Below are 13934 nucleotides of genomic sequence, written 5' to 3' on the forward strand. Positions count from 1 at the left end.
AAGAACAAACAAACCCAAAGTTAGCAGAAGGAAAGAAATCAAAAAGATCAGAGCAGAAATAAATGAAATAGAACCAAAGAAAACAATAGCAAAGATCAATAAAACTAAAAGCTGGTTCTTTGAGAAGATAAACAAAATTGATAAACCATTAGCCAGACTCATCAAGAAAAAGAGGGAGAGGACTCAAATCAATAGAATCAGAAATGAAAAAGGAGAAGTTACAACAGACACCGCAGAAATACAAAGCATCCTAAGAGACTACTACAAGCAACTCTATGCCAATAAAATCGACTACCTGGAAGAAATGGACAAATTCTTAGAAAGGTATAACCTTCCAAGGCTAAACCAGAAGGAAATATAAAATACCAACAGACCAATCACAAGTAATGAAATTTAAACTGTGTTTAAAAATCTTCCAACAAACAAAAGTCCAGGATGAGATGGCTTCACATGTGAATTCTATCAAACATTTAGAGAAGAGCTAAGACCCATCCTTCTCAAACTCTTCCAAAAAATTGTGGAGGAAGGAACACTCCCAAACTCATTCTATGAGGCCCCCATCACCCTGATACCAAAACCAGACAAAGATACTACAAAAAAAGAAAATTACAGACCAATATCACTGATGAATATAGATGCAAAAATTCTCAACAAAATACTAGCAAACAGAATCCAACACCACATTAAAAGGATCATACACCATGATCAAGTGGGATTTATCCCAGGGATGCAAGGATTCTTCAGTATACGCAAATCAATCAATGTGATACACCATATTAACAAACTGAAGAATAAAAACCATATGATCATCTCAATAGATGCAGAAAAAGTCTTTTGACAAAATTCAACACCGATTTATGATAAAAACTCTCCAGAAAGTGGGCATAGAGGGAACCTACCTCAACATAATAAAGGCCATATATGACAAACCCACAGCAAACATCATTCTCAATGGTGAAAAACTGAAAGCATTTCCTCTAAGATCAGGAACAAGACAATGATGTCCACCCTCACCACTATTATTCAAAATAGTTTTGGAAGTCCTAGCCACGGCAATCAGAGAAGAAGAAAAAATAAAAGGAATACAAACAACAGATACAAAAGACCTGTATGCAGAAAACTATAAGACACTGATGAAAGAAATTAAAGATGATACCAACAGATGGAGAGATATACCATGTTCTTGGATTGGAAGAATCAATATTGTGAAAATGACTATACTACCTAAAGCAATCTACAGATTCAATGCAATCCCTATCAAACTACCAATGGCATTTTTTACAGAACTAGAACAAAAAATCTTAAAATTTGTATGGAGACACAAAAGACCCCGAACAGCCAAAGCAGTCTTGAGCGAAAAAAAACGGAGCCGGAGGAATCAGACTCCCTGACTTCAGACTATACTACAAAGCTACAATAATCAAGACAATATGGTACTGGCTCAAAAACAGAAACATAGATCAATGGAACAAGATAGAAAGCTTAAAGATAAACCCACGCACCTATGGTCAAGTAATCTATGACAAAGGAGGCAAGGATATACAATGGAGAAAAGACAGTCTCTTCAGTAAGTGGTGCTGGGAAAACTGGACAGCTACATGTAAAAGAATGAAATTAGAACACTCCCTAACACCATACACAAAAATAAACTCAAAATGGATTCAAGACCTAAATGTAAGACCGGACACTATAAAATTCTTAGTGGAAAACATAGGAAGAACCCTCTTTGACATAAATCACAGCAAGATCTTTTTTGATCCAGCTCCTAGAGTAATGGAAATAAAAACAAGAATAAAGAAATGGGACCTAATGAAACTTCAAAGCTTTTGCACAGCAAAGGAAACCATAAACAAGATGAAAAGACAAGGGAGGGTGGGAGGGAGGGAGATGCAAGAGGGAAGAGATATGGGAACATATGTATATGTATAACTGATTCACTTTGTTATAAAGCAGAAACTAACACACCATTGTAAAACAATTATACTCCAATAAAGATGTTTAAAAAAAAAAAGATGAAAAGACAACCCTCAGAATGGGAGAAAATATTTGCAAACGAATCAATGGACAAAGGATTAATCTCCAAAATGTATAAACAGCTCATGCAGCTCAATATTAAAGAAACAAACAACCCAATCCAAAAATGGGCAGAAGACCTAAATAGACATTTCTCTAAAGAAGACATACAGATGGCCAAGAAGCATATGAAAAGCTGCTCAACATCACTAATTATTAGAGAAATGCAAATCAAAACTATAATGAGGTATCACCTCACACCAGTTAGAATGGGCATCATCAGAAAATCTACAAACAACAAATGCTGGAGAGGGTGTGGAGAAAAGGGAACCCTCTTGCACTGTTGGTGGGAATGTAAATTGATACAGCCACTATGGAGAACAGTATGGAGGTTCCTTAAAAAACTGAAAATAGAATTACCATATGATCCAGCAATCCCACTACTGTGCATATACCCAGAGAAAACCATATTTCAAAAAGACACATGCGCCCCAATGTTCATTGCAGCACTATTTACAATAGCCAGGTCATGGAAGCAACCTGGATGCCCATCAACAGACGAATGGATAAAGAAGAAGTGGTACATATATACAATGGAATATTACTCAGCCATAAAAAGGAATGAAACTGGGTCATTTGTAGAGGCGTGGATGGACCTAGAGACTGTCATACAGAGTGAAGTAAGTCCGAAAGAGAAAAACAAATATCGTATATTAACACATGTATGTGGAACCTAGAAAAATGGTACAGATGAACCGGTTTGCAGGGCAGAAGTTGAGACACAGATGTAGAGAACAAACGTATGGACACCAAGGGGGGAAAGCAGCGGGGGGGTGGTGGTGGTGGTGGTGTGCTGAATTGGGCGATTGAGATTGACATGTATACAGTCATGTGTATAAAATTGATGACTAATAAGGACCTGCTGTATAAAAAAATAAAATAAAATTCAAAAATTAAAAAATATGTACAATAATATCAAGAAATATGAAATACTTAGGGATAAATCTGATAAAAGATTTATCCTTTTTTTCTTCAGTACAAAACTTATACACCGAAGACTACAAGAACTGCTGAGACAAATTAAGGAAGACCTGTATAAATGGACCTTGTTCATGGGTTGGAAGGCTAAATGTTATTAACATGTTAGTTCTTCCCAAATTGATCTATAGATTTGATCCAATCCCAGTAGGCTCTTTTGTAGTAGAAATTGACAAAAAAATTCTAAAATTCATATGGAAATGTAAAAGACCTAGAACAGCCAAAGCAACTCAGCAAAAGCATAACAAAGTTGCAGGGCTAATCCTACCTGATTTCAAGAATCATTATAGGACTTCCCTGGTGGTGCAGTGGTTAAGAATCCACCTGCCAATGCAGGAGACACAGGTTCAAGCCCTGCCAGGAAGATCCCACATGCCACAGAGCAGCTAAGCCCGTGCACTACAACTATTGAGCGTGCGCTCTAGAGCCCATGAGCCACAACTACTGAGCCCCCACGCCTAGAGCCCATGCTTCGCAACAAGGGAAGCCACCACGGTGAGAAGCCCGCGCACCGCAATGAAGAGTAGCCCCTGCTCTCCGCAACTAGAGATAGCCTGCGCGCAGCAACAAAGACCCAACGCAGCCGAAAATAAATTAATTAATTTTAAAAAAAGAATCATTATAAAGCTATAGTTATCGATACAGCATGATACTGGCATACAGATAGACAAATATATCAATAGAACAAAACAGAGTCCAGAAATCAATCCAAAAATATGTGGACAACAGATCTTTTTCTTTTCTTTGTGGTGGATAACTAATTTTTGAAAAAGCGGAAAGCAATGCAGTGGAGGAAGGGTAGTCTCTTCAACAAATGGTGCTGGAACAGTTGGATATCCATACCCAAAAGAATGAGCCTGGATCCATACCTCCCACCACACACACAAATTAATTCAAAATAGATTAAAGACCTAAACATATAATCTAAAACTATAAAACTTCTAGAAAACCTTTGTGATCTTGGATTAGGCGAATATTTCTTAGATATGACATCAAAAGGAAAATCCAGAAAGAACAAATTCATAAATTTGACTTCATCAAAATTGAACATTTCTGCTTTTCAAAAGACATTAAGAGAATGAAAAGACAAGCCACAGACTGGGAGAAAATACTTGCAAAGCACGTATCTGATAAAGTATCTGTATCTAGAATATATAAGAACTGCTTTTTTTTTTTTTTAAGATTTTTAGAAATTTCATGTAATGTATGAAACATTTATATTAACATATTTCCATACATATTTCCATACAAATACAAATATAAGATTTTTAGAAATTTCATGTAATGTCTGAAACATTTATATTAACATATTTCCATACAAATAACCCAATGAAAGTTTAGTATTAGTTGTTTTGTTTGTTGTTTTATACTGCAGGTTCTTATTAGGCATCAATTTTATACACATCAGTGTATACATGTCAATCCCAATCGCCCAATTCAGCACACCACCATCCCCACCCCACCGCAGTTTTCCCCCCTTGGTGTCCATATGTCCATTCTCTACATCTGTGTCTCAACTTCTGCCCTGCAAACTGGCTCATCTGTACCATTTTTCTAGGTTCCACATACATGCATTAATATACGATATTTGTTTTTCTCTTTCTGACTTACTTCACTCTGTATGACAGTCTCTAGATCCATCCACGTCTCAACAAATGACTCAATTTCGTTCCTTTTTATGGCTGAGTAATATTCCATTGTATATATGTACCACAACTTCTTTTCCATTCGTCTGTTGATGGGCATTTAGGTTGCTTCCATGACCTGGCTATTGTAAATAGTGCTGCAATGAACATTCGGGTGCATGTGTCTTTTTGAATTACGGTTTTCTCTGGGTATATGCCCAGTAGTGGGATTGCTGGGTCATATGGTAATTCTATTTTTAGTTTTTTAAGGAACCTCCATACTGTTCTCCATAGTGGCTGTATCAATTTACATTCCCACCAACAGTGCAAGAGGGTTCCCTTTTCTCCACACCCTCTCCAGCATTTGTTGTTTGTAGATTTTCTGATGATGCCCATTCTAACAGGAGTGAGGTGATACCTCATTGTAGTTTTGATTTGCATTTCTCTAATAATTAGTGATGTTGAGCATCTTTTCATGTGCTTCGTGGCCGTCTGTATGTCTTCTTTGGAGAAATGTCTACTTAGGTCTTCTGCCCATTTTTGGATTGGGGTGTTTGTTTCTTTAATATTGAGCTGAATGAGCTGTTTATATATTTTGGAGATTAATCCTTTGTCCGTTGATTCATTTGCAAATATTTTCTCCCATTCTGAGGGCTGTCTTTTCGTCTTGTTTATGGTTTCCTTTGCTGTGCAAAAGCTTTGAAGTTTCATTAGGTCCCACTTGTTTATTTTTGTTTTTATTTCCATTACTCTAGGAGGTGGATCAAAAAAGATCTTGCTGTGATTTATGTCAAAGAGTGTTCTTCCTATGTTTTCCTCTAAGAGTTTTATAGTGTCCAGTCTTATATTTAGGCCTCTAATCCATTTTGAGTTTATTTTTGTGTATGGTGTTAGGGAGTATTCTAATTTCATTCTTTTACGTGTAGCTGTCCAGTTTTCCCAGCACCACTTATTGAAGAGACTGTCTTTTCTCCATTGTATATCTTTGCCTCCTTTGTCATAGATTACTTGACCATAGGTGCGTGGGTTAATCTCTGGGCTTTCTATCTTATTCCATTGATCTATGTTTCTGTTTTTGTGCCAGTACCATATTGTCTTGATTACTGTAGCTTTGTAGTATAGTCTGAAGTCAGGGAGTCTGATTCCTCCAGCTCCATTTTTTTCCCCTCAAGACTGCTTTGGCTATTCGGGGTCTTTTGTGTCTCCATACAAATTTTAAGATGATTTGTTCTAGCTCCATAAAAAATGCCATTGGTAATTTGATAGAGATTGCATTGAATCTGTAGATTGCTTTGGGTAGTATACTCATTTTCACAATGTTGATTCTTCCAATCCAAGAACATGGTATATCTCTCCATCTGTTGGTATCATCTTTAATTTCTTTCATCAGTGTCTTATAGTTTTCTGCATACAGGTCTTTTGTCTCCCTAGGTAGGTTTATTCCTAGGTATTTTATTCTTTTTGTTGCAATGGTAAATGGGAGTGTTTCCATAATTTCTCTTTCAGATTTTTCATCATTAGTGTATAGGAATGCAAGAGATTTCTGTGCATTAATTTTGTATCCTGCAACTTTACCATATTCATTAATTAGCTCTAGCAGTTTTCTGGTGGCAGTTTTAGGATTCTCTATGTATAGTATCATGTCATCCGCAAACAGTGACAGTTTTACTTCTTCTTTTCCAATTTGTATTCCTTTTATTTCTTTTTCTTCTCTGATTGCCGTGGCTAGGACTTCCAGAACTATGTTGAATAATAGTGGTGAGAGTGGACATCCTTGTCTCGTTCCTGATCTTAGAGGAAATGCTTTCAGTTTTTCACCATTGAGAATGATGTTTGCTGTGGGTTTGTCATATATGGCCTTTATTATGTTGAGGTAGGTTCCCTCTATGCCCACTTTCTGGAGAGTTTTTATCAGAAATGGGTGTTGAATTTTGTCAAAAGCTTTTTCTGGAGCACAGGCTCCAGACGCGCAGGCTCAGTAATTGTGGCTCACGGGCCCAGCTGCTCCACGGCATGTGGGATCTTCCCAAACCAGGGCTCGAACCCGTGTCCTCTGCATTGGCAGGCAGATTCTCAACCACTGCGCCACCAGGGAAGCCCAAAAGCGCTTTTTTTTAAAGAATCAGCTTTATTTTTTTAGAGCAGTTTTAGATTCATAGCAAAACTGAGTAGAAAATACACCCCTGCCCCTACCTCCATGCACATCTTCCCCCACTATTGACATCTCGCACCACGGTGGTACATTTATTACAATCAATGAACCTACATTTATTGACAATAGTACATCATTGTCACCAAAAGTCCCTAGTTTACATTAGGGTTCACGCTTTGTGTTGCACATTCTGTGGGTTTTCACAAATGTATGACACGTGTCGACCATTAGAGTAGCATACAAAGTAGTTTCATTGCTGTAAAATCCTCTGTGCTCTGCCTATTCATCCCTCCCTTACTCTCTAACTCCTGGCAACCACTTTTTACTGTCTCCATAGTATTGACCTTTCCAGAATGAATGTCATATTGTTGGAAACATTCAGTATGTAGCATTTTCAGATTGATTTCTTTCACTTAGTAATATGCATTTAAGTTTCCTTTCATGGCTATATAGCTCATTTCTTTTTAGCACTGAATAATATTCTATTGTCTGGATGTACCACAGTTTATTTATCCATTCACCTACTGAAGGACAATTGTGGTTGCTTCCAAGTTTTGGCACTTATGAAAAAAGCTGCTATAAATATCCATGTGCACGTTTTTGTGTGGATATGTTTTCAGCTCCTTTGGGTAAATATCAAGGAGCGTGATTGCTGGATCATATGGTAAGAGTATGTTTAGTTTTTTAAGAAATGGCCAGATGGTCTTCCAGAGTGGCTGTACCATTTTGCATTCCTACCAGCAATGAATGAAAGTTCCTGTTGTTCCACATCCTCACCAGTATTTGGTATTGTCAGTGTGTTGGATTTTTGCCATTCTCATAGGTGTGTAGTGGTAGCTCGTTGTTTTTTTTTTTCATTGTTGTTTTAAATTTGCAATTCCCCAAAGACTTAAAGCACTTTTGAAGACAAGGATGGGATGAGGTTATAAGGAAAATCAGTACTACCAAAAGATTAGTGAGCAGAGTTGTGGCATTTAGTCCTCTTCTGAGATGCTGTGGGGGAACAGGATATATTTAGTGCCTCTCCTCTTTAGCTGGTGGTGTCTGTTTTTAGACAATAACTCTTCCAGAGAAGTGGTTAAAGATCGGGGGTGGGGTGGGGTGGGGTGTGGAAGTCAGGTGCTGAGGGTGCCTCCGAGGCCTGGGAAGGAAGTTGCTTCCCAAGTGTGAGGCAATGCCTCAAAGTACCCCACTGGCATTGACAGAGAAGTAAGCCTTCCAGGAAGTTACAGTAGCCCCACTGGGCAGCCAGTGGGAGAGTCATTTCCCGACAGTGGAAATCAGCCAGACTGACCAAAGCACTTGAGGGGCAGCTGTATTTAATGTGGCTGTGGGGGTGGGGGTGGCATCAGCAGGCAGTCTCTGGCAGTGGCTGCATGAAGACTTATGATTGTCACCTCAGTCAGAACATTGCATGTGGCCCTCAAAAGCACCATAGTACCTCTCGGACCTGACCTACTACGTCCTCTCTCCCTCATTTACTCCCCTGCAGCCACACTGGCTTCACTATTCCTCAAACACACCAGCATTGGTGCCACCACAGGGCCTTTGCACTTTCTGTTTCCCGACTCAGACCACTCTCCAGATAGCTGCATGACTCTCCCTCACTTCTTCATATATTTGCTCAAATGTCACCTTTGTAGTAAAGCCTTCCCTGGCCATCCTATGAATACTGCCCACTCTGGATCCCCTTTACCCTGTTGTACTTTCTCCCTGCTCCCCCACCACCAGCCCCATGGCTGTTAGCATCTTCTAACATACTGGATAATTTACTTCTTATGCTTATTGTCTCTCAGCCCCACTGGAATGTCAGCTCCACAAGGACAAGGATCTTTGTTTTGTTCACGGTGTTTTTTAAATCTTCAGTAGCTAGAATCATGCCTGGCATAGAATGGAGACTCAATACTTGTTGAATGAATGATTTACCCTTTACTGTATCCCTAGCATGCAGAATAGTATCTGGCATACAGTAGGGGTTCAACAGATGCCTGCTGAATGAATTGGAGCAATAGGGGTAACCTGGTGAGGACGTAGCTTTCCAAGTTGCTGGATACTTTCTCTCTCTGCTTGATGCTACAAACATAGAGATTAAGAGGCCCCAGTGTGGGAGTGGAGGGGAGCATTCCCCGGCTGAGGAAGCAACGTCAGAAATGAAGGGCCTACCTGGATATTTCTGCCACCAAACTCAGCCCCACGCAGTAGTCCCAATCACCCAAATAATTCACTTCTCTCTCAAAAGGCAGAGAAGCTGCTTCTTGAGTCTGCTGCCACACATTCCTGGTTCAGTGTCTGGACAGTTTTTTAACAGAGGTTGCACCCTGCCAGGGAAACTTTTGGAGACTTGGCAGAAGAGGCAGATGCTTTTTCACCCACATCTTGCTCAGACCCTGTGATGTGGAAGAAGCCAGTCTGGACAAATTGTACGGGTCATGGTCCCCGGCTTGTGAGTGGTCTGTGGAGAGTTCATGGGCTCACAGAAGCTGTCGTTGCAGTAACCACTGCCGAAGGGGCAACACTGGCAGCAAGCACAGCAGCCGAGAAAACTGCACAGACTCAAAGGGTATGTGTACACAGTGAACAAGGGGCAGATTGGGAAAGCTTCCTGATATTGTCTATGCTTCCCGGAATGTAAGGAGCCCTGTCCTCAAACTGAGGGATCAGGAGGGATCCTCTCAGGGGAAGCATGTAAAGCCCCAATGATCTGCCCCGGGGGGACCAGGTGCTCTGCCGAGGGCTAGGCCTTCTGGACACAGGGCCGTATGCAAGAACTTCAGGCCCCATTTCCAAAGGCAGGCTCAGGAGAAACATTAACTCCAGAAAATCAGATCTGATGAAAGATCTGTTTTAAGTGTCATGGCGCACAGAGGAGATGGAGGGATTTGTCTGAAACTGCCAGGTTATGCCACATTGCAGGGCAGACACATGGGACCAGGGCGATTCCCCGAGGAGCTTTCTGTCCTTCTCAAGGGCATTACCAAGATGGATTTATTATGATTTGGAGAAAGGAGGCGGCCTTCTTGACTGGGTGAAGCACGTAACAGCATAGGAAACTGATTTCTGGGTGTGCCAAATAGGGAACCTCTAGAACTCCCAACCGTTCCCAAGATTTTTTTAAAAATATTTATTTATTTATTTATTTATTTTTAAATTTTATTTTATTTTTGGCTGCGTTGGGTCTTCATTGCTGCACGCGGGCTTCCTCTAGTTGTGGTGAGCGGGGGCTACTCTTCATTGCGGTGTGTGAGCTTCTCACCGTGGTGGCTTCTCTTGTTGTGGAGCACGGCCTCTAGGCACGTGGGCTTCAGTAGTTGTGGCACGCGGGCTCTAGAACACAGGCTCAGTAGTTGTGGCGCACGGGCTTATTTGCTCTGCGGCATGTGGGATCTTCCCGGACCAGGGCTCGAACCCGTGTCCCCTGCATTGGCAGGTGGATTCTTAACCACTGCGCCACCAGGGAAGCCCTATTTATTTATTTTTGGCTCACGCCAGGTCTTTAGTTGCGGCACATGGGATCTTTTTTTTTTTTTTATAAATTTATTTATTTATTTTTATTTTTGGCTGCGTTAGGTCTTTGTTGCTGCGCGTGGGCTTTTCTCTAGTTGCGGCGAGCGGGGGCTACTCTTCGTTGCGGTGTGTGGGTTCTCATTGGGTGGCTTCTCTTGTTGCAGAGCACGGGCTCTAGGCGCGCGGGCTTCAGTAGTTGTGGCTCGCGGGCTCTAGAGCGCAGGCTCAGTAGTTGTGGCGCACGGGCTTAGTTGCTCCGCGGCATGTGGGATCTTCCCGGAGCAGGGCTCGAGCCCATGTCCCCTGCATTGGCAAGCGGATTCTTAACCACTGCACCACCAGGGAAGCCCCATGTGGGATCTTTTAGTTGTGGCATGCGGGCTTCTTAGTTGTGGCACTCATGTGGGATCTAGTTCCCCGACCAGGGATCCAACATGGGCCTCCTGCACTGGGAGCGTGGAGTCCTACCCACTGGACCACCAGGGAAGTCCCCTAACCCTTCCCAAGACTAAAAATACAACTCAGCCTGGAATTCCAGGGCAGCGTGTGCAATCACGATGACGACTGGAGAACGAGCAACTGGGGGTGGGGGTTTGTTCTCTGGTATCTGCCTTAACAACCCTGTTTGGCTAATCTTGAAAACAGAGTTCTGGAATTAAGCAGGGACGATAAAAAAGAAGTAAATCGGTCTGTGTAAGTGTCCCTCATATTGGGGTTACTATACTGGAAGGTTTTCTAATCATCCCTTACCTTACTGGGCACACTGATCTGGCCAACTCACTGTCTTTCTATACCTGCTCATTTTGGCTCAAAAGGGTAGTCTGCCTCTGCTTGGCAAGGACAGAAGCTCACCTTTATTATCCTGCTTGAGGGGGAAGGGTTTAAATTCTCCACAGCTGTGCTGTGTTCTGAAGCATCAGGAGTTTATAGCAGAAGCCTAGATCTAACTCAAATACCATTAATTACATCAATGACTTAGTGACTGGGGATGATTTAGAAACACTTGTGCCTAAAGTTCTGACTTCCCCTGATTTTTTTTTTCTTGTTGATTTTGTATGTTAGGCCATTAAACAGGAAAAAGGATTCTCTGGAACCCTTTAATGGAAAAAGGATAACCTTTTTGAGAATCCAGTTACCTGGAGCAACCAGAGAGATTCTACCCGAGATAGACAAAACTTTTTCACCTTCAAAGTTTTGGGACTAAAACGGGGGCCCCGAGATTAACTGGCTCCTCTGGAAAGTAGTGCTAACACATCCCATTGGTGGGGAGAAGCCTCCCTTCCACTTGACTCCTGTCACAGGCTCAAGATATCCTCTGGGCATCTGCTCTGGACCAAAAGTAAAAGCAGAGCCTGCTAGATTCTTGCTCAGAAAGTTGTCCAGAGATGTGGTGTTCCAGAATCCCTAGTCTCTGCTCGGGGACAGTGTTCATAGCTTCTGGACTCTGATAGTGAGCTCAGGAGCGGATGGATCCTTCCACTTGGTGAGCAGCCCAAGCTAGGCGGTGGGGCTGAAAAGACTGGTTCCCACCTCAATCAGCGCGGCTCCCATCTGCACTCACAGCTCAGCACACCATTTATGATCTCTTCGTGTTACAAAGCATTTGAACTGGTTTTTATTATATACTAACTTCTGGTAAACACTGGGTTTGTTTCTAGCCTCCCTTCTGGTCCATCCTGTCCCAGGGCTGCACTGCAAGTGGAGGGCGGAACCATGACCCCCCCCACCTTCGTAAAGGCAGGCTTTTCACACTGTACGGGATTGGTAACAACCTGGGGGATGGGAGTGTGTCCACAGGTCAGTCCTCCGAGTCGCTGGGGCCCATGTACTGGCAGATGGCATCATAGTGAAGCTCCACCACCCGACTCTCTCTCTGCAGCTGCACAAGAGCCCGGCTCTGCTCTCTGTCCCGGTCCAGCAGGCGGCCCACCTAGAGTAGGGGCGGGTGGAGTCAGCAAGGCCAACCCAGACTCAGGGACATTCCCTGAGTGCTCCTGCGCCCATTCCCAGGTCTTGGACTCACCCTTCCAGCCCATGGCCCCAGAACCACCATCACCCGCTTGCCCTGGACCTTGGGGACCAGGGTCTCCAGCATGTCTTCCCTCAGGCCTGTGGATAAGGAGAGGGGAGTGAGGCCCGCAGCAAGAGCCAGCCCAGTCAGGGTCCTGTCAGAAGGGCCTTTCCTGTATTCCCTGGTGCCACTCTGTGCCTGTTGACAGATGCGAGGCCCCCACATCCATTTCACAGAGGAGGAAACCTAAGGAGCAGTTCCTGGCAATAGTTGTAATAAAGGGAGCATTTATGTATGATGATGATGGGTGGGGGTGATAACAGACACCATTTATTGTGGGCACGTTGTATGCCCTGCCCTGCCCTGCACGGGGAGCTTACACACATCCCTACAAGGCACCAGTTATAAGAGGGAGAAATAGGTTATCTCCATGCTAATTTTGCAGAAGAGGAAAGTGGGGCCCAGATATTCACCATCATGGAAGCGTCTAATGATATGTTAGAGGATGCTGGGCCTTGCAAAAAACTTAACTCTGTCCAACCTCCCGCCTTTGCCTGGGCCAGGCTCTTGGCCCAAGACAGCCGTCTCAGTCAGCCTCCAGGATGATAACGACCCAATGGCCATCCCTCAGACTCACCTTCCAGGACCTGGCCTTCATCTGTCCGACACACACAGGTATCTGGGCTCAGGACATCTTCGATTGTCATCTGGGGAAAGGGTCAGGGGACATGAGAATGTTAGAGAGCTAAGTGGGCCCAGTCCCTGGGGAGGAAGCGGACCCAGGTGCGGGGCTCTCACCTTGGTGTTGTAATACTGGCCACCCTTGTGCAGCTTGTCCACAAACCGCACACGCAGGTCCCTGTGCAGCCAGTGCTGACTCCTGGGAGCTGCTTTCTCACTCTTGGCTGCAGGCGCATCCTGTCTGTGGAGCGGGGCCAACACCAGGCTTAGTTCCTTATCAGAGGCACATTCTGGTCATCCCACCTTCGCCGATGTCTTAAAACCCACTCATAATGCCATTCCTAGTTCCTTCTAGGCACGTGCCTTGCCCTAGAAGCCTTCTCTGACTGCTGGAGCCTCCCCACAGCCCTGTCCCCTACCCCCATCTGAGATGCTCAGAGTCCCACCGGTCTGGATGGTGTTTCCGCTTCCTCGCTGAGTCCTCCTGCCGGACGTGGAGGTCCTGATGCTGAAGGGCCTTCCATGACGAGGTTGTTCCGTTCTGTTGCCTTGGGGAAGTTTTGCTCACCTGGCCTGTTCAAGGGGGTGTGGAGAGAACCAGGAAACAACCTCAATGTCTCCCTCTCTTCCCTTCCAGGCCACACCTCAGCCTCAGGCCACCTCCCATCTGCCAAAGTGCCCGTCTCACCAACAAGCCTTTGCCTGGGCTATTAGAATGCTCTCCCCTTCCTTTCAGCTGTCTCGGCCTCCTTCACGAAGCCTTGCTCAACCACCCCAGCCCGTCCTGTCGTCCTGTCGGCACTTTCCTGAGTCAACTGCCTAGGGCGGGCTAGGGAGTCCTGGAGGGCTGTCGGCTCCCATCTTCTACGTGCCAAACTGATCCATCCTACTGACGTGCCTAGAATGCCTT

General features: G+C 43.7%; 1 protein-coding gene across 11 annotated transcripts in view; it reads right to left on the reverse strand.

Moving 5' to 3' along the window:
- Positions 1 to 13934, reverse strand: part of GPKOW (G-patch domain and KOW motifs) — a 54999-nt gene that overhangs the window by 17875 nt on the left and 23190 nt on the right. For 6 of the 11 annotated variants that reach the window (XM_059911527.1, XM_059911533.1, XM_059911531.1 and 3 more), the window contains 5 exons: positions 13471 to 13597; positions 13142 to 13265; positions 12981 to 13050; positions 12356 to 12441; positions 11925 to 12262 (listed from right to left, as the gene is read on the reverse strand). In XM_059911527.1, the coding sequence (XP_059767510.1) occupies positions 12131 to 12262; positions 12356 to 12441; positions 12981 to 13050; positions 13142 to 13265; positions 13471 to 13597 (539 nt within the window). In that variant the 3' untranslated portion in view covers positions 11925 to 12130. Of the gene's footprint in view, positions 1 to 9994; positions 10636 to 11924; positions 12263 to 12355; positions 12442 to 12980; positions 13051 to 13141; positions 13266 to 13470; positions 13598 to 13934 lie in introns of those variants that run through there. The other 5 variants (XM_059911529.1, XM_059911528.1, XR_009500305.1 and 2 more) reach the window with 5 other exon arrangements.

The sequence above is a fragment of the Balaenoptera ricei genome, chromosome X (assembly GCF_028023285.1).
Source record: "Balaenoptera ricei isolate mBalRic1 chromosome X, mBalRic1.hap2, whole genome shotgun sequence".
NCBI lineage: Eukaryota > Metazoa > Chordata > Mammalia > Artiodactyla > Balaenopteridae > Balaenoptera > Balaenoptera ricei.